The following is a 25,296-nucleotide window of genomic DNA, read 5'->3' as shown; positions in this document are numbered from 1 at the left end:
TGATACTAGCTATAAAGACCAGGCTGGAGAGCTGCCTGCCTCTGCCTCTTCCCATTGTGGCTTCAACTGATCCTCTTGCCTCAGTCTCCCAAGTAGCTAACTATGGGTATATGCCACCGTGCCCAATGTAGAGTCCATTTTTCTATTTCTTATTCCAGTTTGATTCAATTCTATTTCTTCATTTTTGTTTTGTTTTTGTTTTTATGAGAGAGGGTTTCTCTGTATAGCCCTGGCCATCCTTTTCCTGCCCCTGTTAGAAGCTACACATTTTGTGAAAAGTTTTAAATGAAAGTATGATTTCTATATTATAACTAGCAACTGCTATAGAATGAAGATTTTCCCCATTTTTTAAAACTTATTTTTACTTCATGTGCATTGGTATTTTGCCTACATTGTATACCTGTGTGAGGGTATCAGATCTCCTAGAACTGGGTTACAGACAGCTGTGAGCTGCCATGTGGGTGCTGGGTAATTGACTGGGTACTCTGGAAGAGCAGCCAGTACTCTTAACCTCTAAGCCGTCTCTCCAGCCCCAATTGAAGGTACCCTTCCTTAATCAAAGCACCATTACTCTCAGCAAATGAGGTGTGTTTTATAAATATGGAGAAATAGACATTATTTTTAGGAGAGTCATCTTTTCATTTACAGCTAGTCATCAGACACTTCAGCTATACAGGAATTTTGAATAGCACATGGAGATTGGCTGAGATTCAATGACTAGACACTAGGCATAATGAAGAACACCTCCGATTTTAACCTGTTTGCTTTGCCATTATTGGGGGTTGCCTGTTTGGCTGTTTGGCTGTACTCCCTTCTGTCCTCTGTAAACAGTTACTCAGAAGCTTGTGAAGTTCATGGATATTCACATTATGCCTCTTTGTTAAAACTGGACTTTTCATTTCTTAAATTCATGAGTAAAATTTTTTGATGGTCTTAAGAGAATTTTCTTGATGTCTTAGTGTGATTGAGTTATTTTGGGAGTCACCAAAACTACCCCAACCCTCTAGAGTTCTCCTGGTTCTAAGACTTGGTTAATCCCAAAGAGGAGAGGACTCCTTGGTGATGGCTTTTCCTTTGGGGCAAAGACACTTTGTAGTTTATATTGTTTGTCTTTATCAGATGTGATGGCAGAGCCAGAGGATAGTCCCAGATGGAGATTTGAGCCGAGTACACAGTTTCCTGGAGTCTCTAGCCTGGACTGATTTCCTTAGTAACTTAACATTTTAGATATTTCATATACCAAGTACCTTTCTTTCTTGAGCCCTTTGAATTTCACCTACATATGATTATGATTAGAAGTGAAAGTTGGACACATTGTGATTAGTAGGATATGAATAATCAGAATTTGTATTTTGTTTTTGTTCTTTGAGACAAGATTTCTGGTAATCCAAGTTGATCTCAAACTTGCTTTGTAGCTATAAATGGTGACACACCTGAGGCCGGCCTTGGCCTTGTGATTCTTGCCTCTGCTTCCCAGCTACCCAAACTAAAGGCACGTGCCACTGTACCCAGCTTTAGAAGGTGGATCTTAGATTAAGTATTAACCAATAAAATAAAACCATAAAACCATTCTCTTTTACAGACCACTTTTTGAAGGAGATAATGACTTCTGTGTATGCCTAAAGGAATCTTTTCCTAATTTGAAAACAAGAAAATTAACAAGAGTAGAATGGGGAAAAATCAGGCGACTAATGGGAAAACCACGAAGGTAAAAATAATTTTTTTTGTTTAAAGTTAATAAATAGTTGATAGAAAAATGAAATAAAATAAATAGTTGATAGTATCATTACTACCTTGACTGTTTCTTTTCTTTTCTGTTATTGTTTGTTTCTTTTCTTTTCTTCTTTTTGATTTTTTGAGACAGGGTTTTCCCGTGTAACCTTGGCTGTCCTGGACTCGCTTTGTAGACCAGGCTGGCCTTGAACTCAACAGCCTGCCTGCCTCTGCCTCTCAAGTGCTAGGATTAAAGGGGTGCGCCACCATGCCTTCTCTTTTTTTTTTTTTTCTGAGACAGTTTTCACTGTGAGGCATCTGGCATATGTGTAGTACATATACATACATGTAGACTCACACATTAAATTTTTAAAAATGAAGCAGTGAAACTACTAGAGAAAATCCGTTTTAGATGCCAAATAATGTGTAGTTTTAGGTACTACCTAATATATGACACTAAATTGAAAAATTTTTAAGAGTTCGAGTATGTTCTAGAGCTAGGAGGGATAAGAGGAAATCTCAATAAATTTTACTTCATAAAAGTGAAGAGTTTATTTTTTGTGGCCCCAAATTAAAAAAAAAAAACAATGCCAAAAATATCTGAAACTTATAGACAGAGGTAGAAACAAATCTATAAGGTGAATTAATTTAGTGGTTGCTTAAGAAGAGAAGTTATAAAAGTGGGAGCAATATAAAGAGGAAGTAGTGGGGTAAAGAAACTTTTGGGATGTATGCTTATTGCCCCGATTGTGGTGAAAGGATTTTGTTTTTGTTTTTTTGTGTTTTTTTGTTTGTTTGTTTATTTGTTTGTTTGTTTTTGTCTTTTTATTACACTTATTTGGGTATGGAGATCAGAACATTTTATGGGAGTTGGATATTCCTTCTACCACATGGGTGGCAGGGATCAAATTCAGGCTTGGCAGCTAAGCACATCTTTTTTTTCTCCCTCATATATGTTTTTGGACATGTTTGCATGTGTGTGGAGGCATGGAGGGGAATCTTCCTCATCACTCTTTGACTTTATTCTTTCATTGTTGTTATTGTTTGAGACAAGGTGTCCGCTGTGTTTTGGGTATCTTGCAACTCACTGTTTAAACCAGGCCGGCCTGGAGCTCAGAGATCCACCTGCCTCAGCACACTGGGCTTATAGACATGCGCCACCACATCAGCCTCACCTTACTCTTTGAGACTCCAGCTAGTTTGTTTTTGGGATCCTCTCAGTCTTCCTGGGCTGCAATTGGAGGCAGGCTTCCATGCCCAACTGGCATTTACATAAGTTCTGGGGTCCAAACTCAAGTCCTGCCTGCACAGCAAGACTGTAACTGCTGAGACAGCTCCCAGATCCTCAAAATGTATCTGATTATACACTTCAAATACAATGTACTATATTGCTAGTACACGAGTTTGAATTACAGGTGTGTACTATAATGCTAGCCTGGCCTGTCTTAGTTATATGACGTCTATAATTTATTCTAGATGTTCTTCTGCATTTTTTGAGGAAGAGAGATCAGCATTAAAACAGAAACGGCAGAAAATCAGGCTCTTACAACAAAGGAAAGTTGCAGATGTTTCGCAATTCAAAGATCTCCCAGATGAAATTCCTCTACCCCTGGTTATTGGAACCAAAGTTACAGGTAAGTGAAAACCAGCTTATTACTAGTCATTTGTGAGTTGTAGCTATGATTGCGTCTGTTAGAAACTTATGAAGCGTAACTCTGGTTCCACAGCAATTCATTATAGTAAGGAAATACACTTTTAAAAAAGTAAACCACCAAGAGATTGCGTGGTGGTTAAAAGCACGTGCAGCTTTTGCAGAGGTTTTGGATTCAGTTCCCAGCACCTGCTCAGTGGCTAACAATCTGCTTGAGGGGCATCTGATGCTGACTTCTGACCTGTGAGGGCAGCAGGCATGCACGTGGTCCACATATGTGCATGTAGGCGAATACTCATACACATAAAGTAAAAATAAGTACCTTAAAATATATATAGTAACTCAGTAATATCTACGACAGTGTGAACTAAAGTAGCCAGGCATAGCAGCAAAGACCTGTATGACCCCAGCTCCATGGGAAGCTGGCGTCAGCCTGGGTTACCTACATAGCAGGTCCCTGCCTCAAAACTCAAAAGGGCTGGAATGTAGCTTACTGGAAAGTGCTTCTCTAGCACAAGTAAGGATTTTATCCCCAGGACCACAAAAAGAAAAAAAAGAAAGAAACATGTTAATCAAAAAATAAACATAATCTGCTATAAAGATGAAATACATGATTGACTGGAATAAAATGTTAAGATTATTCTCTCTTTTGCTTCTGTGTCATTTGTTTTCGTAACCAGCCTTATTTAGTTAATTTACTAGCAACATTGTTTTTGTTATATTTGGGTCTAGATAATTTTTTTAAACATTTCTTTATTATTTATTTATACAGTATTCTGCCCACATGCTGAAAGAGGGCACCAGATCTCATTATAGATGGTTGTGAGCTACCATGTGAGTGCTGGGAATTGAACTCAGGACCTTTGGAAGAACAGACAGTGCTCTTAACCACTGAGCCATCCCAAAATATTCCATTTCTAATAATTGAGTAAAAACAAATTATTCAGTAGGCTGTTTGTTCAAAAGTATGTAAGGTGGAACAGTTTGTGGTGACACACACCTGAAGTCGGAGCTGTTCTAGAATCCAAGGCAGGATGGCTGTAGTCAGTTGTAAGTGGAGTAACAATATAGCAGTACCTGCCTGCAGAAAGTTTGGCAGGTGCTGGTAACACTTTAGTCCTAACACTCGGGAGGTGGAGGCAGGCATATCTTGACTTTTTTGTTTTTGGTTTGGTTTAGTTTGCTTTGCTTTTGGTCTTTTGAGACAGGGTTTCTCTGTGTAGCTTTGACTGTCCTGGACTCACTTTGTAGACCAGGCTGGCCTTGAACTCACATCTATCTACCTGCCTCTGCCTCCCGAGTGCTAGGATTAAAGGCGTGCACCACCACGCCCAGCTCATATCTTGACTTCTAATATAGCCAGGGTTACATAGAGTACTTTGTTTCAAAAAAACAAAACAAACCAACCAAACAAACAAAAGAAACCTTCAAAAAAGTTCTTTTGTAAAATGCAAAATTTTGTTGGTTTTATAGGTTTGATTCAGCATATCTACTTCAGTTTTAACAAAGAGGAAAGTATGAAAACTTCAGATTTAGCTGAGATTGTAACTTTGTGATAGAGCACTAGTCTAGTGTGCATAAGGCCATAGCTTCAAAGACCAGAACTGGGCATGGTGACAGGCACCTTATTAATACTGGCAGAAGCAGCTTGATCTCTGAGTTCAGGGCCAGCCTAGTCTATAGAGTGAGTTCTAGGACAGCTAAGGCCATAGAGAACTGTGTCTTAAGAAGAAAACAAAAACAAAAACAACTGCACATTTTATTATGTGTATGCATGTTTTCTCTGCATGCATGTCTGTGTCTAGTGCCGTTAAAGTCTAGAAGAGAGTGTTGAATCCTTTGAAATTAAGTTAGAGACAGTTGATAGTCACTGTGTAGGTGTTGGGAACCAAACTTGGGTTTTCTGCAAGAGCAGCAAGTGTTCTTAGCCACTGAGCCATCTCTCCAGAGAATTTTTTTCTTCAGCAATTTTTCTATGTGCATACAGTATATTTTTATTATATTCACACATGCTCACTGCTCCTTCCTTGCTATATATTTTTTCCTGAGTTAGAATCATAGTCCCTAGTTAACATATCTAGTATAATTTTTGGTTGAAAACGTGATACTATGGTAACTTTATATTGTGATTTTACAGTGTGGTTGAATTTGCTATAGTAGCTTGCCTTTGAAGTTATTGCTCTGTCCTCTCTATTTTTTTTCTTTTATTATTATTCAGTGTTTATGACTATTTTGCCCACATGTGTATCTGTGTACCAAGTGTGTGCAGCGTCATCAGAGGTAGAAGAGGGCATCAGATCCGCTGGAACTGGTTGGTTCTAGGATGGTTGTGAGCAACTACATGGTGTTGGGAACCAAACTTGGGTCCTTTAGAATCAGTGCTTTTAACCATTGAGCCATCTCTTTAGTTTTGCTTCTTCTCTACTTTTTCATGCTTATTTTTAATCCTGATTCCCAAGGTATGGCCCCTGTGTCACTTAAACGTATGGTATCCAGGGGGCTGGAGAGATGGCTCAGAGGTTAAGAGCACCGTCTGTTCTTCCAAAGGTCCCGAGTTCAATTCCCAGGAACCACATGGTGGCTCATGACCATCTGTAATGAAATCTGGTTCCTTCTTGTGTAGGCAGGCACACATATGGGCAGAATACTGTATAAATAATAAATAAATGTTTTCTTTCTTTCTTTCTTCCTTTCTTTCTTTTTTTTTTTTTTTTTTTTTTTTTGAGACGGTTTCTCTGTGTAGCCTTGGCTGTCCTGGACTCGTTTTGTAGACCAGATTGGCCTCAAACTCTCAGCAATCCACCTGTCTCTGCCTCCTGAGTGCTGGGATTAATGGCCACTGCACCTGGCTAATACACACACACACACACACACACACACACACACACACACACACACACGTATTTAGAGTCATCATTTCAGGGCTGGAGAGATGGCTCTGTTGTGGTTATATTATCAGTATTGCCTAATAATTGCCACTTGTTGTTAATTTACCAGTATGGCCTAATAATGTTTATTATCAGGCCTGTACTTATTATTAAAACAGTATTTTCTAACCTGCTAACATTCAGTCAAGACACAGACACGTGTTATATTTTATAATAGCCTTAGTTAACCACTAAACTACTTCCCGAGCCATCTGCTTGTAATAATTTCTATCAAGCTACCTCTCATCCATAATCCCACATACTTGCTAATGTTCTTCATTTGGGCCAAATCCTCTATCCACGCCAGCCTAACCCATGGTGGCCTTCTTTCTTCTCCTCCCCTCTCCTTGGGTCTCTCTTCTTTGCAAGTGGCTCAGTGGCTAAGAGCACTCGCTGCTCTTCTGAGGGTCCTGAGTTCTATTCCCAGCACCCACATGGGAGCTCACAACTGTCTGATGCTGTCTTCTGGTGTGCAGATGTACATGCAGACAAATTCCCCGTATACATAAAATAAATAAATAAATAAATAAATAAATAAATAAATAAATAAATCTTAAAAAAAAAAAAAAAAGTCATCATTTTAGCCAGGCGTGATGGTGGATACCTTTACTCCCAGTACTCAGGAGACAGAGGCAAGTGGATCACTGTGAGTTCAAGGCCAGCCTGCTCTACAAAGTCCAGGGCAGCCAGAGCTACAGAGAGAAACCCTGTCTTGGGGTGGAGGGAAGAATTATCATTTCAATTTGGTTCGTTTAAAAAACTTTGTTACTCCTCTAAACCTAAAAAATAAAGTAGTACACAGTCATTTTAAAACTAGTAGACAGTGACATTATGCTTCTGTGGCTTAAACTACATGCTTACAACAGTTTTATTTGACAATTCTTTGCATGTCCTAAATATGATAATGCCTATTTTTTTCCTCAGCACGATTACGTGGCGTTCACGATGGACTGTTTACTGGTCAGATAGATGCTGTGGATACTCTTAATGCTACTTACAGAGTGACTTTCGATAGGACAGGGCTGGGGACTCACACCGTTCCTGACTATGAAGTCCTTGTGAGTAATATTTTATTAAGCTTAATTAAAGTATTTTATAGTATATTTTTGTTTTATGCCTTTTAATTATTTTAGCATTTTCTAATAAATTGCCTTTTATCAGAGAATCAAGGTTACAAGTCAAATAATAGACTTAGGATTTTCTAACCTTGTATACTAGATCCCTGGAGAAGAACTGTACTTTAATCTCATTTGCAAAAGCTAGGATCCCTCCCTTGTGCTTTGTCCACACAGCAATTTAGTGTAAAAGAATGATTGTTTCTGACTAGATAATCTTAGAATCTATACATTTACATTCTAGCCATTAGATTAAGGTATATAATCAGTGCCTCCCAAGTGTTGGGATTACAGGCATGCGCACCACGGCCCAGCTTTATATTACATTTTTATTCAGTATGTCTGGGGGTGGCGGATGGCTCGTGCTCACATACAGCACAACACTTGTTTGGGAGTCAGAGTCCAACTTGTAGATGTCAGTTCTCTCCTTTCCCCGTGAGACTCCCAGGAATTTAACTCAGGTCTTCAGGCATTGTGGCAGGTGCCTGTACCCACTTAGTGGCCCAGTACCTTCGCTTTTTGCATGATACAATTGCCACAGTATTCATTAGCTTATTCAAGACTCTAATTCTTGGGGGTTTTTGTTTGTCAGTCAAACATATTATAATCTAGGTCTAATACACATTAGCCTGCCAAAGCACTTATCCGTCTTGATTTTTGTGGAAGTTATGCATGCATTCACAGGTGTGTGTTTGTGCATGTGCACACATGTGTTAGTGTTCACATTCGTGAGTGTACTTTGGATTTGGATTGAACCCAGAGTCTAGTGATCACTGAACCACTGAGCTTCATTCTCTGCTTTACATGCCTTTTTAATAAGTGAGTAAAATAACTGTGCTGTCCTATAGACTGTAGAGTGCTAAATAAATAATTTAAACTATAACTGCAATCTGGATGGTGAGATGCTGTATTTCAAGTTGATATACAATAATGCTACAATGCTTACAAATTCTATATTCTCTTTCTTCAAAGAGCAATGAGCCTCATGAGACAATGCCAATTGCTGCCTTTGGACAAAAACAGCGGCCTTCTCGGTTTTTTATGACCCCTCCACGGTTACATTATACTCCTCCTCTCCAGTCACCAATTACAGTAAGTAGTCTAGAAATGCCCTCATAATGTAACTGTTGTGAACGTGAACAGCTCTTATGAAGCACACATTACAACTGCTTCAGGACTATATTACCTATATTATTTTGAACTGATTGGCAGATATTAAAATAAGTAAATAGTTGCTCCAGTTCTGGAAATATTTTGTTACTGGATTTTAATGTACTTTTAATTAAGCAGAACTTTCACTTCATCTAAAGATTCTGTCAGTGACCAGATGATTCTGCCTGTCCCTCAGGATAGTGATCCTTTACTAGGACAGTCGCCTTGGAGAAGCAAAATTCCTGGCTCTGACACGGAGACGTTAGGAGGCTTCCCAGTAGAGTTCCTTATCCAGGTGGTGAGTTGTTCTGCATGCTTTGATGCTTGAAACTGAATGTCTTCAGTGTTGTTAAAGGTGGAGTCTTTCTGTGGGTCAACAACCATTTTTACATATGATCCTTTCAACCATTGTGTAGGTTTTCAGGACTCTGCTATTTCCTTTAAAACAAGCTACCATAGCCAAAAATGACTCGAGGTCTGTCTTGTTTTGTTTCTTTTGTAGATGAGATACTACTGTTAACTTACTAAGTACTTAGGGATTAGACACTAAGAAATCTTAAGTCTAAATTAAAGGATAGGAGCATTGGGATGGGAGAAATGGCTCAGAGGTTAAGAGCATTGGCTGCTCTTCCAGAGGTCCTGGCAACCACATGGTGGCTCACAACCATCCATAATGGGATCTGGTGCCCTCTTCTGGCTGGCAGGTGTACATGCAGGTAGAGTACTGTATACATAATAATAAATAAATATTTAAAAAAAGAATAGAAGCATTATAATAACAGTCTTTTGGGGGGGGGGGAAACAGAGTTACTGGGGCTTTGTTTGTTTGTTTTTGAAATAGTATCTCACTATGTAACCCTGGCTGTCCTGGACTCTGTAGGTGACATGGCCTGGAACTCACCTGCCTCTGTCTCTGTATGCTAGGATTGAACATGTGTCAACTATGCTGGGTTTGAGCAGTTGGTTTTGAAAATTAGATTAAATAAAGTCATATCAGTGAAGCAAACCTGGGAAGCTGAGAGGGGGACTTATAAATTCAAAGCCAGCTGAAGCTAAAAGCTAGACTCTTGACTCTTACAAAAACAAAGGAGAGATTACACATTTGACTAATATTGTTTTGAGGGTTTTTTTGTTGTTGTTTTTTATTTTTGCTTTTTAGAGACAGGGTTTCTCTGTGTAGCCTTGGCTATTCTGGACTTTTTTTGTAGACTAGGCTGGCCTTGAATTCAGAGATCCACCTGCCTCTGCCTCCCAAGTGCTGGGTTTAAAGGTGTGCGCCACCGTGCCGGCTTTTTTTGAATATTTTTTTCCTTTTTTGAAAATAATATTTCAGTCTTTAATTAATTAATTAATTAATTAATTATTTTGCGTGGAGGTGGTGGCAACTCTCTTTGTAGACCATGCTGGCCTCCAACTCACAGCGATCCATCTGCCTCTGCCTTCCGAGTGCTGGGATCAAAGCCATTTACCCCCATGCCCAATTTTTTTAAATTGCTATTGTTATCACCCACTACTTGGTATACTGCTACTTGTATATGGCTCTAGGGCTGACCCCATGGTATTGGACAGCCACCCATTGCTGTGCTAGTGTCTTGAGGAAGTGTTTCTCCCGCTCTCAGCGTGCCTGAGTTGCCTGTAGTCCTTTGCTCCACATTAGCATGTCTGGTGCTGTTGCCCTTGTTCAGGTCTAATTTAGGTGACTGTTGTTGAGACTTCCTGGGGAAAGCTTCCCTGGCGTTGCTAGGCTGCACAGTCTCACAGCAAACTTCCTGGTCCTGTCTCCACAGTCTCCACCCTCTTGCAGTCATCCCTAGGTATAAGAGTTGTGTTGTTGATGTGCCAGTCGGGACTGAACCTCCCAGCTGTATGTTAATCAGTTGTGCTTTTCTGTGAGGAGTGAGAACTACAGCCTTGGGCATAAGAATGAATATTTAGAGTGTAGTTAGTGATTAGGCTGGGTTAGTAAAATGATGTAGGTTCCCCTTCAAGATCCATGATTTTACTAGTCCTAAAATAGTCTTTATTTATAAAAACATTGATAATCCATTAAAATATTCAGTGTTTATACTCTAAGCTAATATTTCGATGAAGTTTTATATGTATATGTTTTATTAATTGGATATCAAATAATTAGTTTTACAATATGCCTTTTGGCTTCCAAAGTAGATAAGCTATTTTTATATGACAGGTTGAAATATGTAAAGAGTCAATACTTGTCCCTTGCAACAGTCTTTGAGAGAAATACCCAGGGAGAACAGTAAGCCAAGAGACCCTCAGGGTGTGCGTTGTCCTGTTGTCTGCTATACTGATATCTTTATTGGTGCTATATACTTGATCTTTGTGGGTGCTTTTTGGGGGGGATGTTGGGGAGCAGTTTAAGTTCATAGCAAAATAAAGAGGACAATAAAGATATTTCACATAAGCCCCCTGCCTTCACATGTATAATGTCCTTTACCAGAGTGGCGCATTTGTTACAGTCAGTGAGCCTGTCGTGTTATGAGAGTCACCTAAAAGCTATACTATAGGAAGGTTCACTCCTGGGGTTGAGCACTGTTAAAAGTTAAACTGTTAAACTCTGCCTAGTTTCTCTGTATTAAAAAAAAAAAAAAAGGAAAAAAGGAAACAAATTAATAAAGGAAAATGAACTTATTTATACTTTGGGCAAACTGGACAATATTCCTAGTTTCTTCTTGCCCTTCCAGAAGCAGTGTTACAGTTCTGTAGAAAGATGGAACTAAAGCCAGGGGAAATGTGTGTGGTAATGTAACTGTGTCAGAGTTCCTCCCGCCTGGCTTGTTGGCAGCAGGTCTTGTAGGCTCTCCTTTTCTCCAGCGTGCTGATTGCTGGGGAAGTTGATTCTTTGCTGCTTTATGTCTCTAGTTGAGTAGTCTGGTAGGCAAAGGTGGAGACAAGTATCTCCTGTAGAGTATTTGAAACCTCCAAGGATTCACCTCCTGGGCCTCAGCACAGAACACTGTGGTAACTCCCTCTCCTCACCTTTTTTGTTTTAATTTTCACTAGGGTTTCTCTGTGTAGCCCTAGCTCTCCTAGAACTCACTCTGTAGACCAGGCTGGCCTTGAACTCACAGAGATCCTGCTTTTGCCTCCCTGAGTGCTGGAATTAAAGGCATGCACCACTACCGCCTGGCTTCTCTCTCCCCTTTTATCAGCTTTAACTGAAGGGACTGGGATGTTGTCCTTTTTTTAATGCTGGGATTGTGATAAATTTTCCTGAAATGTGTCTTTGCCTGAAAGAAATCCTGAGCATAATGTGAATTTGTTTCTCTGTGTCTTCTCATGGCTTGACATCTCATCTGTTAGCACTTGGGATGGATGTGCTACCATCTTAGTATTCATTCACTAATAAAACATCTTGACTGCTTCCAGGTTTGTCTATTGTAAATTCTGATTCTGTCCTAAAGTCTATGTACAGGTTTTTGTATAGCCCTGTAAGTTGTTAATGGTATCTAAAGTTTTGTGGTTTTTTGTTTTTGTTTTGTTTTTTTGTTTTTTGTTGTTGTTGTTGTTTTGTTTTTTTGCTTGGTTTTGTTTGTTTTAAGATGAGGTCAACATGAATTCTGGGCTGGAATTTGTCATGTAGCCAAGGATGACCTTGACGTTCCTGTGTCCACTTCCCAAGTGCTGAGATTGCAGGCTACAGTGCCTGATGTACGTGCTGTTGGGAAGTTAGCCCAGGCCTTCATGAGGACTAAGACAGCACTTTAGCACTGAGCAGCAAGCCCAGCTCCTTCACAGTTTTGTGTTCTGTTGATAGGTCTGACATTTCATTTGTTGGCTCTCACCAAGTTACTCACTCATTCATTAATATTGCAAACATGGGGTCTAGAGACGCATGTGGCAGAGCTCATCCATGTTTTGTATTATCATTTTGTGTTATTATTCATGGGCTTTACTCATGGAGAAGGCTCATGTGCCATGGTGTGCACTTAGGAGCCAGAAGACTCCTAAGAGTCCAAAGAGTTGGTTTTTTGCCGGGCAGTGGTGGCACATGCCTCTAATCCCAGCGCTCAGGAGGCAGGTGGATCGCTGTAAGTTTGAGGCCAGCCTGTTCTACAAAGTGTGTCTAGGACAGCCAAGGATACACAGAGAAACCTTGTCTCGACCCCACCCTCCAAAAGTTTTCTTTCATAGGGTGTGTTTGAGTCAGGGTTTCATTGTGTAGACTAGGCTGGCTTGGAACCTGCTGTGTAGCCTCACATGGCCTCAGACTTGTGCTCCTCTTGCTTGAGTATACTGTGTGCTGAGATTGTTCGCTTTGTGCTGAGTTTGCAGGATCGATGCTTATTATTCACATGTATTTTTAAAAAATGCTTTGTCATATTTATTTTGAGGCATTAAAATGTACCATTAGAATGGCTCAGTGAAAACTGGAAATCTGACATATCTAAATCTCTCTATTTATTCTAAAACATTTTTTTTTCAGACTAAGTTATCAAAAATTCTCATGATTAAAAAAGAGCATATCAAGAAATTAAGGGAAATGAACACAGAAGCAGAAAAGCTGGTAAGGATTTAAAGATTTCCCTTTGCTTACTTACCTGTCTAATTAAAAACTTAGACTTTTTGTTTTGAGCCCAGGTCTTGCTGTGTCTCTGGCTGCCCTGAAATGTGCTTTGTAGACCAGGCTGGCTTCCTACTTCTGGCAGTCCTCCTACGTTTGCCTCCTGGTGCTGGTACGGCAGGCGTGTGCCACCTCACCTGGCTTGTAGTATGACTTTATGTCATGATTTGATCTCATTTAGTCAGATAAGGCCAAAAAATTGAGTCACTTTATTTGTAGGAAAGAATCAGTGGACGTGTTGGGTTTTTAGAGATTCATGTTATTTATGTGTCCATGTCTGTGTGAAGCTGTGCCATATACATACAGACATACAGGTAGCCCTTGCGCCTAGGACAGGTCAGGTCTCCTGGAGCTGCAATTACAGGTAGTTGTAAGATGCCCTGCATAGGCCCCACTTTATGATTGTGCCACAATTTATCCATTCATTCATAGATGAGCATTTGGAATTTTTCCAATTTTTCATTTCTCTAAAATTGCTGTGAACATTTGCATAGTAATCTCTGCATAGACAGCTGTTTATTTCTCTTTGCATCTTTATGATGGGTGAGCAGATAGCTTTTTGCAAACTTGTGTTCTTACACAGGTGTGTTTACTGTGCAGTAATCTATTAAATTATATGTTTGTACAATTTTTTTTATTAAAAACTTGAGTTGAGACCAGGTGCAGTGGCATACACCTTTAATCCCAGTGCTTGGGAGGCAGAGGCAGGTGGATCACTGTGAGTTCAAGGCCAACCTGGTCAACAAAGTGAGTCCAGGACAGCCAAGGCTAACACAGAGAGACCCTGACTCGAAAAACCAAAAACCAAACCAAACCAAACCAAACCAAACTTCAGTTAAAATAAAAATGTTAAAAACAAGATGATAACTGCTGGGCAAGGTAGCACATGCCTTTAATTCTAGCACTCAGGAGACAGGGCAGGTAGAGCTGGAGTTCAAGGCCAGCCTAGTGTACATAGCATATTCTGGGTCAGCCAGGGTTACACAGTGAGACCCTGTATCAAAAACAGAACAAAACTAGTGTCCTCCCTATAGTGGGGATCGAATCCAAGCCCTCTATATGCTAGCCAGCACTCTGATGTCAAGCTGTACCCCAGCCTCGTGACATTAAATTTTCTGTGTTGTGGATGGGCTATTATTCTCTAGAGGGCCTCTCTCCCCCAGCTAGTTCCCAGATGATCAAGACAGAGACCCTTTAGATTTATAAAAGGTTAAGTCACCATAACTAGGCAGATTATCAACCTTTAAGCTGTTTTTCTAATTCCCAGCTACACACCCCAAGTTACTTGCTGTAATTGTTCCTGCCTGTGCTGCCCTGAGCCACGTGCTCATCTTGACTTCTTTCTTTGCAGCTTCTCTTGCTTCTCTCTCCGCTTTGTGGTCCCCATCTGACTCCAACTTCTAGAACCTAAGATCCACCTACTTCCCTTTTGCCTGGTTATAGGATGTCAGCAACTTTAACCAGTCAGAGAACAATGGGGAACAAAGCATATACAACATCACTTGGTGTGTGTGAGAATGTGCTCATCTGGACAGCAACCAGATCTTGGGGGCTAGTATTTAGCATTTGAGTACACAGCACCAGACCAACCCTCAACATTTCTAGCATGAAGTCATGCCTGTATGATTTTATTCTAGCATTTAGGAAGTTCATACATAGCCTGACAGCTAATTCTTCCCCATTCACTTAGCCTGTTAGTTGACATGTTACTTTACAGTGTTGCCCCTTATTCCTCTGGTACCCTCTTCTGGCTCCCATGGGGACTGCCACATGTGGTGCAGAGCCATACTTGCAGTCAAAACACTCACACACACCAGGCGCGGTAGTGCACTCTGTAATACCAGCACTCAGGGAGTAAGGCAGAGCTCTGTGAATTTGAGGCCAGCTTGGTCTACAAGGTAAAAAAAAAAAAAAAAAAAAAAAAGGAGAAGAAGAAGAAAAGAAAAAAGAAAATACCCATACACATAAAAACAAAAATCTCAGAAGAACAACCATATAATTCTCCATTAACAAGTGTGTGAGGAAGTATTCATATTCTTCAGTGAGAAGATAAGCTACTGGTCTTCCTAGAAGGCAACTTCCCATATCAATAACCAGAAACCTACTTCTAGATTATCTGTATTAGTACTTTTCTATGATAAACATCTTGGCCAAGGTCACTTCCAGAAGAAGGAGTTTGTCTGGGCATATGGATCTGGAGGAGTAAGAGTCCATCTTGCGGGCTGGAGCAGCAAACTGAGAACTCACATCCTCAACCATAAGCACAAAGTAGAGAAAGCTAACTAACTGCAAGTGCGTGGAGTCTTGAAACTCAGATCCTACCTGCAGTGTCGTATTTTCCATCAAGACTGTACCTCCTAAACTTCCCTAGTCAGTGCCACCAAATTCTCAAACATCTGAGCCAGTGGGGACATTATCGGTCAAACTACTATATGCTACTCTCCCCACCCCCACTGGCTTGTGGCCATATCAATACAAAATTAATTTAGACTAACTTCAAAAGTCCCCATAGCCTTTCACAGTCTCAACACTGTTTCAAATGTCCAAAGTCTCTTTTGAAACTCAAGCCAATCTCTTAATTGTAACCTCCTATAAAATCAAAAAGCAAATTACCTACCATTTCTATCAGGGCATAGTGTGGAAATACCGGACCCAAAGCAAGACTGGAACCCAGAGGTTAAATACCAAATCCTGGAGCTTCATCTCTGATGTCACAGGGCGTTTGCTTCATTTAAGTTCTCTGTATATAAAATCTCCACTAAAAGAAGTAAGTGTGGGCTAGAGAGATGCTCTTGCAGAGAACCAGAGTGCAATTCTTGGCATTCACACTGAGCACCTCACAGCCGCCTGTAACTCCAGCCCCAGGGGATCCTGTACTTCTGACCTCCATGGGCATTGGCATTTACATATACATACATGCACTCATACAATGTTAAACAATCAAATATATATATAAAGAGTGAATAGCAGATATTATACATTCCTAAAAATAAGGGCACTCTCCTAATCACATTAACCCTGCTTTCACATAAGAACAGTATCATTGACTGTAGGCTAGTGTACATGGCCTGTTGGCTGTTTTAGAAATTGCATTGTTAACAAGACAAAACCTGATGACGATCTCTTTTTTCCTTAGAAGTCATATTCCATGCCCATTGGCATTGAATTTCAACGAAGGTATGCAACAATTGTTCTAGAGCTTGAGCAGTTGAACAAGGACCTAAACAAAGTTTTGCATAAAGTTCAGCAGTATTGCTATGAGGTAAGTAGTTTCTATTGCTTTCTTACTTTGCTTTTTGAGACAAGATCTCAATTTGTAGCATCCAGGTGGATGACCTGGAACTTACTGTGCAGACCAGGCTGGCCTCCAGCTCAGAGATCCTCCTGCCTCTGCCTAATGAGTGCTGAGTGCTGGGATTAAAGGCATGCACCAAAAAGGGTGTTTTATACACAGTAAATCACAAATGCCCTTGGGTCTACACAAAGACTGATGTATAAGCCCCATCTTTATGTGCTTGGGTTTTTTTTGTTTTTGTTTTTGTTTTTTTTGGGGGGGTTGGTTTTGTTTTTGTTTTTTTTGAGACAAGGTTTCTTTGTGTAGCCTTGGCTGTCCTAGACTCACTTTGTAGACCAGACTGGCCTTGAACTCACGGCAATCCACCTGCCTCTGCCTCCCAAGTGCTGGGATTAAAGGCGTGCACTACCATGCCTGGCTTTTATGCGCTATTTTGCTACGGAAGTCTCTTAAACCCTGTAGGCTATGCTTTTTCTGGATAGACACTAGTCAGGACAGGAAACATGTTTGCTAGAACAAGTCACTGATAGGCAGGTAGCAGACAAGAACCAGGAGAGCAGAGGTAAACAGTGGCCTCAAATGCAGAGATCCACCTGCCTCTGCTCCTCAGTGCTGGGATAAAGGCATGCACCACCACCATGCAGCAATTCCTTGGCTTTAATGATACAGTACTACTCTACAGCCCAGGCTGGTCTTCTGCTTCCTAAGGATTTAGGTGTATGCCAGTGTGCTTACCTGCATCATTATTTATCACATAAGTTGTGATGGGCTTCTTTCTTACTCAAGTGAAATGAATTGATTTCCACAAAGCTCTTTGAAGTACAGCATGGATTTAAAGAAATAATAACCCTAGGGGCTATGATTGGGTAGTTTTATTTCTTAAAATACACAGATAGGTAAACACATACTAGAAAGTTTATTCTCCATTACTACCCAGAATCAGAAACTGGATATCAAAGTAAATAGATAAAATCTAAAAATCAGAAACTTGGAGCTGCAGTAATGGTTCAACAGTTAAAAGTATTAGCTGCTCTTCAAGAGGACCCAGGTGTGACTTCCAGCAGCCCCTTGGTGGTTCACAACCATCTAAAACTTGGAGAGTTCCAATGCCCTCTTCTGTACCAAGCACACATATAGCTAAAATATGCACATAAATTACAGTAGTAAAATAATTTTTAAAAATCAGAAACTGAAAAAAAAAATTAGAAACTGAGGGGGCTGGAAAGATGGCTCAGAGGTTAAGAGCACTGGCTGCTCTTCCAAAGATCTTGAGTTCAGTTCTCAGCAACCACTTGATGGCTCACAGCCATCTGTAATGAGATCTGGTGCCCTCTTCTGGCACAGTGCCCTCCACTGTGCAAGTGTTACATGCATGCAGAGCACCGTATACATAATAATAAATAAATCTTAAAAAAAAAAATCAGAAACTGCAGCCAGGCGTGGTGATGCATGCCTTTAATCCCAGCACTTGGGAGGCAGAGGCAGGCAGATCACTGTGAGTTCGAAGCCAGCCTGGTCTACAGAGTGTGTCCAGGACGGTCAAGGCTACACTGAGGGACCCTGTCTCGGGAAAAAAAAAAAATCAGAAACTGCAAATACATAAATACTAGGACAGATAAACAAATGTCCTGGCATTATACAGTGTAGCTACCTGCAATGAGAATTAAAGAATTCAATTTCTGTGGAACTCTGAGAACAAAGTCAGACATAAAAAACTAAGAATTTTATGATTTCATTTGCAGAGGTCAGACACCAGCACAAGCCAGCTATGAGGCTGTAAACAGGCTGGCACTGCCCTCTGCAAGGCAGCCCTGAAGCCACTGACTTCTTGGGCATGTTTAACCTGTAAAAATTCAATAGCTTTTGTTTTATGATATGATACTTTTGTGTATTTATATATGCTTCAGCTAAGAACTTTTGTTGTTGTTTTCTAGACAGGGTTTCTCTGTGTAGCCTTGACTGTCCTGGAACTTGCTCTAGACCAGGCTGGCCTCAAACTGAAAGAGATCTGCCTGCCTCTAGCTCTCAAGTGCTAGGATTAAAAGTGTGTGCCACCACCACCCAGCAGCTAAAAACTTTTTAAGGTGTTAAAGAAGAGGCAGCATTAGTGGCTGCAAACATTTTGTTGTTGTTTTGTTTTTTGGTTGTTTTGTTTTGTTTTGTTTTGTCTTGTAGTCCTGGCTGTCCTGGACTGGCTTTGTAGACCAGGCTGGCCTCGAACTCACAGTGATCCACCTGCCTCTGCCTCCCAAGTGCTGGGATTAAAGGTATGTGCCACCACACCCGGCAGCTGCAAACACTTTTTAAAAACACTTAAAAGTCCAACTCTTAGAAAGTTAGCCAAATAACTTAGGAAACTCTGCACACAGTGCTATGGTGCTATGGAGTGTTGACTGGGTGGTTAAGAGCACTTACTGCTCTTGTGGAGGATCTAGGTCCATTCCCAACACCACATGGTGACTCACAAACATCTGTAATGGATCCAATGTTTTCTCCTGATCTCCACGGTTACCAGACATACACAGCACACAGAGAGACAGAGAGAAACGAGGCCATCTTCTTGATAAAAAGTAATTTTCAGGATATTTTAGTTTTATCCGAATTGTTTGTATGCATGCATGTATGCATGTGTACATACAGGGCCACATGCCATGGTACACATGTGGAAGTCAGAGTATGACTGTCCAACTCTCTCCTTTTACCATGGGTTCTGGCAATGGGCTCAGGTCATCAGGGCTTGAGAGGCAACCGCTTTCATCTGCTGAGCCTCCAAGATTTATTGTTAAAAAAAAGAAAGTAAGGCACACAAGCTAGGTGTGGTGACACATCCCTGCTGTCAAGAAGACTGATGATGATGATGAGCCCAGGGCTTCGAGGCCAACCTGGGTAACATAGTGAGCATAACTATGGTCTTTTCAATAAACAAGCTGTGTGTGTTGGAGGCAGATTTTGTGGGGCAGGCATGGTTCATTTTTACCTGCAAGCCATAGACTAGTTTAAGTACAGGATAGTATTGGAGAGGCAAGAGTAATAGCATGTACTTGAATGTTTGTTTTCCAACAAATATAAGTAAACTATGATTGGGGTACAGCTCAGTATTAGAATGCTTGCGTAGCTTGCTCAAGGCCCCCACTTTTGATCCACTGCATTGCAAAGCCAGGGCAGAGCAAAACAGGCTGGGGATGCTCCTCTGGTCCTTACTGCACAGGGTAAGGACCTGTGTCGGTCCCCAGCACCATGTGTTATTATCAGTGCTTGGGAAGCAGAAACAGGTGGATACCTGGGGCACTCCGGCCAGCCCGGCTCCATTTATACACACACACAGAGTAAAGTCTAAAGAGAAAAACAGGTAAGTACAAGTACACTCTGAAAGAGAATAAAGACGAGATGAGCCTGGTGTACTGCAGTAGTAACACAAACAACACTAAAGAGGGCAGAGGCTGAGTGTTTTCACCAGTTCTCACAGTGGGACAGTGTAGTAGTCCTGAAACATCTGTGTATTCTAGGGCTGAGCAAATGAGTATATTGGGAATGATGGGAGCCAGGTTTCTCACTGTGGGAGGATGGAGTTGTGAGGAGAGAAACTAGGTCCTAAGGTGTTAGACTGGCCCAGGAAGCCAGTATGGATTCCCAACTGATTTGTTCCCAACATTATCTCCAAGAGGAAATAGGGATTCTTGAAGCGAGTCTTCCCGGGACCTAGGGACCTAGGGCAGAAAGAGCAGAAGATGAATAGAACCATGTCACTATGCCAGGAAAATGTCCCCCAAACTCTGTGGACATTTAAAAAGGACGGCCCCAGAGTTCTGCTGGCCAAACCTGAGTTTCAGAATAAAGAGCTTAGACTCTGTAGATTAAAAGAATCAACACATTCTGATAGTCATTCATTTATAAGAGAAAGCTCTTTTAAAATGCCAACTTGAGGGCTAGAGAGATGGCTCAGTGGTTAAGAGCATTGTCTGCTCTTTTAAAGGACCCGGGTTCAATTCCCAGCATCCCATGGCAGCTTACAACTGTCTGTAACTTCAGTTCCAGGTGATCTGACACCCTCACACTAATGCATGTAAAATTAAAGAAAGTATTTAAAGTGCCAACTTGAGCTGAGGAAATGGTTCAGTTAAAGGGCCTGACACACAAGCATGAGGAATTCAAGTCCTCAATCCCTACTTAAAAGCCAGTTGCAGTGGTACAAACCTTACTGGCAGGTTGGGGAAGTGGACACAGAGCCAGGTGACCCTGAAGCTCATTGGTATTGGTCAGCCAGCCTGGCCACATTGATGAGCTTTGGGTTTAATGAGATACCTTGTCTCAAAAAATAAAGATAGAGAATAAACAAGAAAGACACAGGGCTGAAGATCGGGCTCAGTGGTTAAAAACACTTGCTGCTCTTGCAGAGGACCTGGGTTCAGTTCCCAGCACCCAATTCAGCAGCTCACAACTGCCTGTTACACCAGTTCCAGGGGATCTGATGCCTCTGGCCTCTTTGGGCACCTGTATGTACATGGTGCATATAACACACACACACGCACGCACGCACGCACGCACTTTCAGGAGGTAATGACAACAGTATATTTAAAAATAATGTAACATTTGACAACCACCATAGTAATGACTGATAGAAACATTGGACATCATTGGATGATCAAACTGGTAAGGAAAAGTGTGTGCCAAACAGGAGCTTTATGTAGCCTCAGAGTCTTTCCTTGAACACTAATTACAAAGGGGAGATCTTTACTATGTGGACATGTGGCAAATACTTCACTATTTAACAGAGTAGAAAAACACATCTCACTGGTAATGAGAGAAATGAACACTGGGTACCTTCTAGTAATGACGTATGAGAAGGACTCTACAGAAATCTGCAGTCTAAGGAGAACAGCTGACAGAGCCTACATGGAGGAATATTGCCCAGGCCCCACGTGCTAAAGGAGCAAACAGAACAGATTCCCCCAGTTGTCCTTTGACCTCCACACGTATGCCATGGCACGTCTGTGCCCACACACAGTGTTACCAGACTGCAGCTCATGTTTTACTCCTCTGTGTTCAGCTTGCCCCAGACCAGGGTCTCCAGCCTGCTGATCAGCCGACAGACATGAGACGGAGGTGTGAGGAAGAGGCCCAGGAAATTGTCCGGCAAGCCAACCTCTCCTCAGGACAGCCCTGTGTTGAAAATGAAAATCTGACAGACTTAATCGCCAGGCTTACTGCAATTTTATTACAAATTAAGGTAAATTTCAGAGATGATAGCTTCATTTTTTTTTAATACTAAGGAAACTGTATTAATTTGTCTCTATGTCTATATTTAAGCTAAAATTTTAATTAAATTTTGAAACTTTTTTTCTCTTTAGTGTCTAGCAGAGGGAGGAGACCTGAATTCCTTTGAATTCAAATCACTCACAGATTCATTAAATGACATCAAGGGTACAATAGATGCTTCTAATATCAGGTAATTCATAGGCATACAATAATCATTTCATGTTAAAGTTGTGCTGATTCTTGGTGGAAGCTTTAAGAATTTTGCTTATTTGTAAAGTATGTATTTGTTTATCCTTTAAATATATTTAAAAGAGCTTTTCACGCTGGACGTGGTGGCACGTCTTTAATCCCAGCATTTGGGAGGCAAAGGCAGGAGGATTGTTGTGAGTTCCACGACAGCCTGATCTACAAAGCAAGTCCAGGACAGCCAAGGCTACACAGAGAAACTCTGTCTCGAAAAAACCAAAATAAATAAATAAATTGTAGGCGTCACCTTTTCCAACCCTACTTTATTTGGGGTTTGTTAAATGCCTATACCTCCCTTCCAACCCACCTACCCTAGATAGGAGAGAAAAGAGGTTAATGGGAACAGGAGAAGTAGACCTTGTTGAATTCAGTTTCTGGGAGTGATTCCCTGGCGCAGTCTGCAGGATTTCAGCAGACCAGTGACTCCACCAAAGTTGCTGCTGAACCTGGTACAGCAGCTGGAGCCTGGAGCCTCGAAGCCTTCACTGGAGCGGTTCTCTCTAGGAGCCTCTGAAAGTGGAACAGTGAACAACCAAATACCACCAAGACCCAAAAAACCCCACCGCCTGTTTCAGCTGGCAAAAACCAGCACCCCCCATGACGTGGTTTGACTTGTAAGTGGATAAACACCACCTGCTCTCTCACAAGTCTGTTCCCCATCCCACACTTGGGATCAAAACAAAAACATGTTTACATCCACTACAATAAATAAATAAATAAATAAATAAATAAAATAGCTTATCATTTACAGCATTCTGTTGACAGAACAGACATTTCACGTACTCTCTACATGAAGGCATCAGGTCATAACGTTCGGCTTTTGGTTTATTGTGGAGCAGTGACTCCTCTCCTTCAGTAGGCCTGGCACTCCCTTGCTCTAAGCGTATTTTCCCACCAGCACTGAGACAAATCTGTGCCTTCCCTGAAGGCATTTTCTTAGCTGTTTTCTAAGAAACAGCCATTTACTAACCAAAATTAAGCTGCTGCCACCACCAAAGAAGCTTTTCTTGGTCTTGAGATGGCTCAGCAGGTAAGGCACGTACCTCACTCGCCTGGCACCCGAGCTCAGTCTGCAGAACCCAGAAAAGGTGGAGAGACCAGTGCAACAGCTTTGTTCTGACCTCTACGTGTGTGCAGGACATCTAAGCACACATGTGCACACAATAATAAATTAGTAAGTGGAGGGCTGTCAGGATGGCTCAGTAGGTAAAAACGTTTGCCATACAAGCTCAGACCCCGGAATCCAAATAAAAGCAGAAAAAAAACACCACAAAATTATCCTTTGCCACAGTTATGCCACGGCACACACAATAATGAATTTAAGTTGGGTGTAGTGGCCCACTTCTGTAATCTCAGGACTCAGGAGGCAGAGGCAGGCAGATGGATCTGTGTGCGTTCGAGGCCAGCCTGGCCTAGAAATTGGTCGAGGACAACCAGGGCTACCCAAAGAAACCCTATCTCAAAAAAAAAACAACAAAAAGAATTTTTTTGTGTGTGATAATTAACCTTATTTTCTTTTCCTTTAGTTGTTTTCAGAATAATGTAGAAATCCATGTTGCGCATATCCAGAGTGGCCTGAGCCAGATGGGAAACTTACACGCCTTTGCAGCCAACAACACCAACAGAGACTGAGCACAGGAGAAGTGGTGCCCCGCTGCACCAGCCCTTAGTCTGAGCAGTCCTTTTCCGTAACCTGAGCTTCCAACACCAATAACCCATCTGCTGGAAAAAAGGGACCTGTACATCTCCAGATACGGCTTTTTAATACACTGAACTGCTTCTTAAGCCAGCATCATGCTGACCAGCATTTATTTATTGTTCTTTATTATCCAGATGCAGTAGTGTTGCTTATATTTCATGTTTATCAGCAAATATTTTTAACCTGAAGCTATCTGAACATACTATCTCCTGGAGGCGTGTGCTCACCATTTTGATCCGTGCATGAGTTCACTCAGCACATGCAGATGACTCCTGGGACAGAGAACATGAAGAAACACGGTCTTCCCATGCGGGAAGGTGGGAACCCGTCTGCAGAGTCGCCGGTCCAGAGCATTTGCTTGATCCTTAGACCTGAGGCTTCAAGTGTGCATCGGGAGTGTGGAATATGGATGGGAAACATGGACTTAAGTATATGCTACATATACTGACAGTGTGACATGGTTCTATAGATCAGTTTATAATAATAAATATCTTAATTTATCATAATTTATAAAAGCTTTGTTGTTTATCAGTAGAAGAAAATGAAGGAGCAGGAAGAACTGTACTGTGGAGTGCTGGGTTTCAGCGAGTGGACTTGGCATGCCTTTCCATGAGTCAGGGCAAAAAGTACTATTGTTAAATTTATTTTTAAAAAAGACTGATAACACACTATTTTCATATTTTTGTTTATTTGCACAACTTTGAACCAGATTACTGGTTAAGATCCAACAGTACACACAATTTATAAAGTAAAAATATTTTATAAGGAAAGAATATGACTAGTGTGAATTACAGCGGGAGGTTTGGTTTTAGTTTTCTTGTTTTGCTTGGTTTGGTTTTTCTTTTTTAAGAAAAACCCTGCCTCAAATAATCTTGTAAAAAGTATGTATTTTAAATTTTTTGTTTTAATATAGAATATTATAAAGCCAAAATATAATTGTTTTCAGATTTGGAATTTAAAACATAGCTATAGAGGTATTCTGATTCTTTGACGTCTCATGAGATGAGACTTTTTGTATATTAATGTATAATACAACTGAAATAAGATTATTTTCCTTGAAATTTTTGTATAGTTTAAAAACGCTTCTGTGTTTTTTGTCGGTGTTGGGCACTGCAAATGAATAGTGCAGAGTTTATATTTAGCTAAACTGTTATGTTATTAAGAAATGCATAAAGCTTTTATTCTTAATATTTGTAATTCTAAATAAATCAACCTATGAAATTTAATCCTATCTGCATTTTCACTTTATTAATACAAGATAGTTCATTCTATTTAAAATATTTTCAGAGGGCTGGAGAGATGACTCAGAGGTTAAGAGCACTGTCTTTTCTTCTAAGGGTCATGAGTTCAATTCCCAGCAATCACATAGTGGCTCATAACCATCTATAATGATGAAATCTGGTGCCCTCCTCTGGTGTGTGGGCACAGGCAGGCAGAATACTGCATAATAATAAATTAAGTAAATGTTTTTGGAGGGCTGGTGAGATAGCTCAGCAGGTTAAGAAGCACTTGGTGGCCAGTCTGGCGCTGAGTTTGGTCCACACAACAAACATGGTACCAGGAAAGAACCTGGTTTTTAGGAGATAAAGTACAGGTTAATCACCAGGTGTTTTAGCATTTGTTTGTTTGTTTGTTTTGCTTTGTTTTTTATTTTAAGAGA

The 25,296-nt window shown here is 40.8% G+C and overlaps 1 protein-coding gene across 6 annotated transcripts in view; it reads left to right on the top strand.

Moving 5' to 3' along the window:
- LIN9 (lin-9 DREAM MuvB core complex component) overlaps positions 1-24,862 on the top strand; it is a 46,140-nt gene extending 21,278 nt beyond the window's left edge. For 5 of the 6 annotated variants that reach the window (XM_084789804.1, XM_084789808.1, XM_084789806.1 and 2 more), the window contains 10 exons: positions 1,583-1,708; positions 3,190-3,347; positions 7,216-7,349; positions 8,379-8,498; positions 8,755-8,856; positions 13,003-13,083; positions 16,277-16,402; positions 21,483-21,662; positions 21,784-21,881; positions 23,464-24,862. In XM_084789804.1, coding sequence (XP_084645930.1) covers positions 1,583-1,708; positions 3,190-3,347; positions 7,216-7,349; positions 8,379-8,498; positions 8,755-8,856; positions 13,003-13,083; positions 16,277-16,402; positions 21,483-21,662; positions 21,784-21,881; positions 23,464-23,569 — 1,231 coding nt within the window. In that variant the 3' untranslated portion in view covers positions 23,570-24,862. The remainder of the gene's footprint in view (positions 1-1,582; positions 1,709-3,189; positions 3,348-7,215; positions 7,350-8,378; positions 8,499-8,754; positions 8,857-13,002; positions 13,084-16,276; positions 16,403-21,482; positions 21,663-21,783; positions 21,882-23,463) is intronic. The other variant, XM_084789805.1, reaches the window with a different exon arrangement.
- The last annotated feature ends 434 nt before the right edge of the window (positions 24,863-25,296 follow it).

Source organism: Acomys minous (assembly GCF_964271855.1).
Source record: "Acomys minous genome assembly, chromosome: 1".
NCBI classification, from domain to species: domain Eukaryota; kingdom Metazoa; phylum Chordata; class Mammalia; order Rodentia; family Muridae; genus Acomys; species Acomys minous.
The sequence above is the reverse complement of the archived record's forward strand: the minus strand, read 5'-3'. Positions and strand labels throughout refer to the sequence as shown.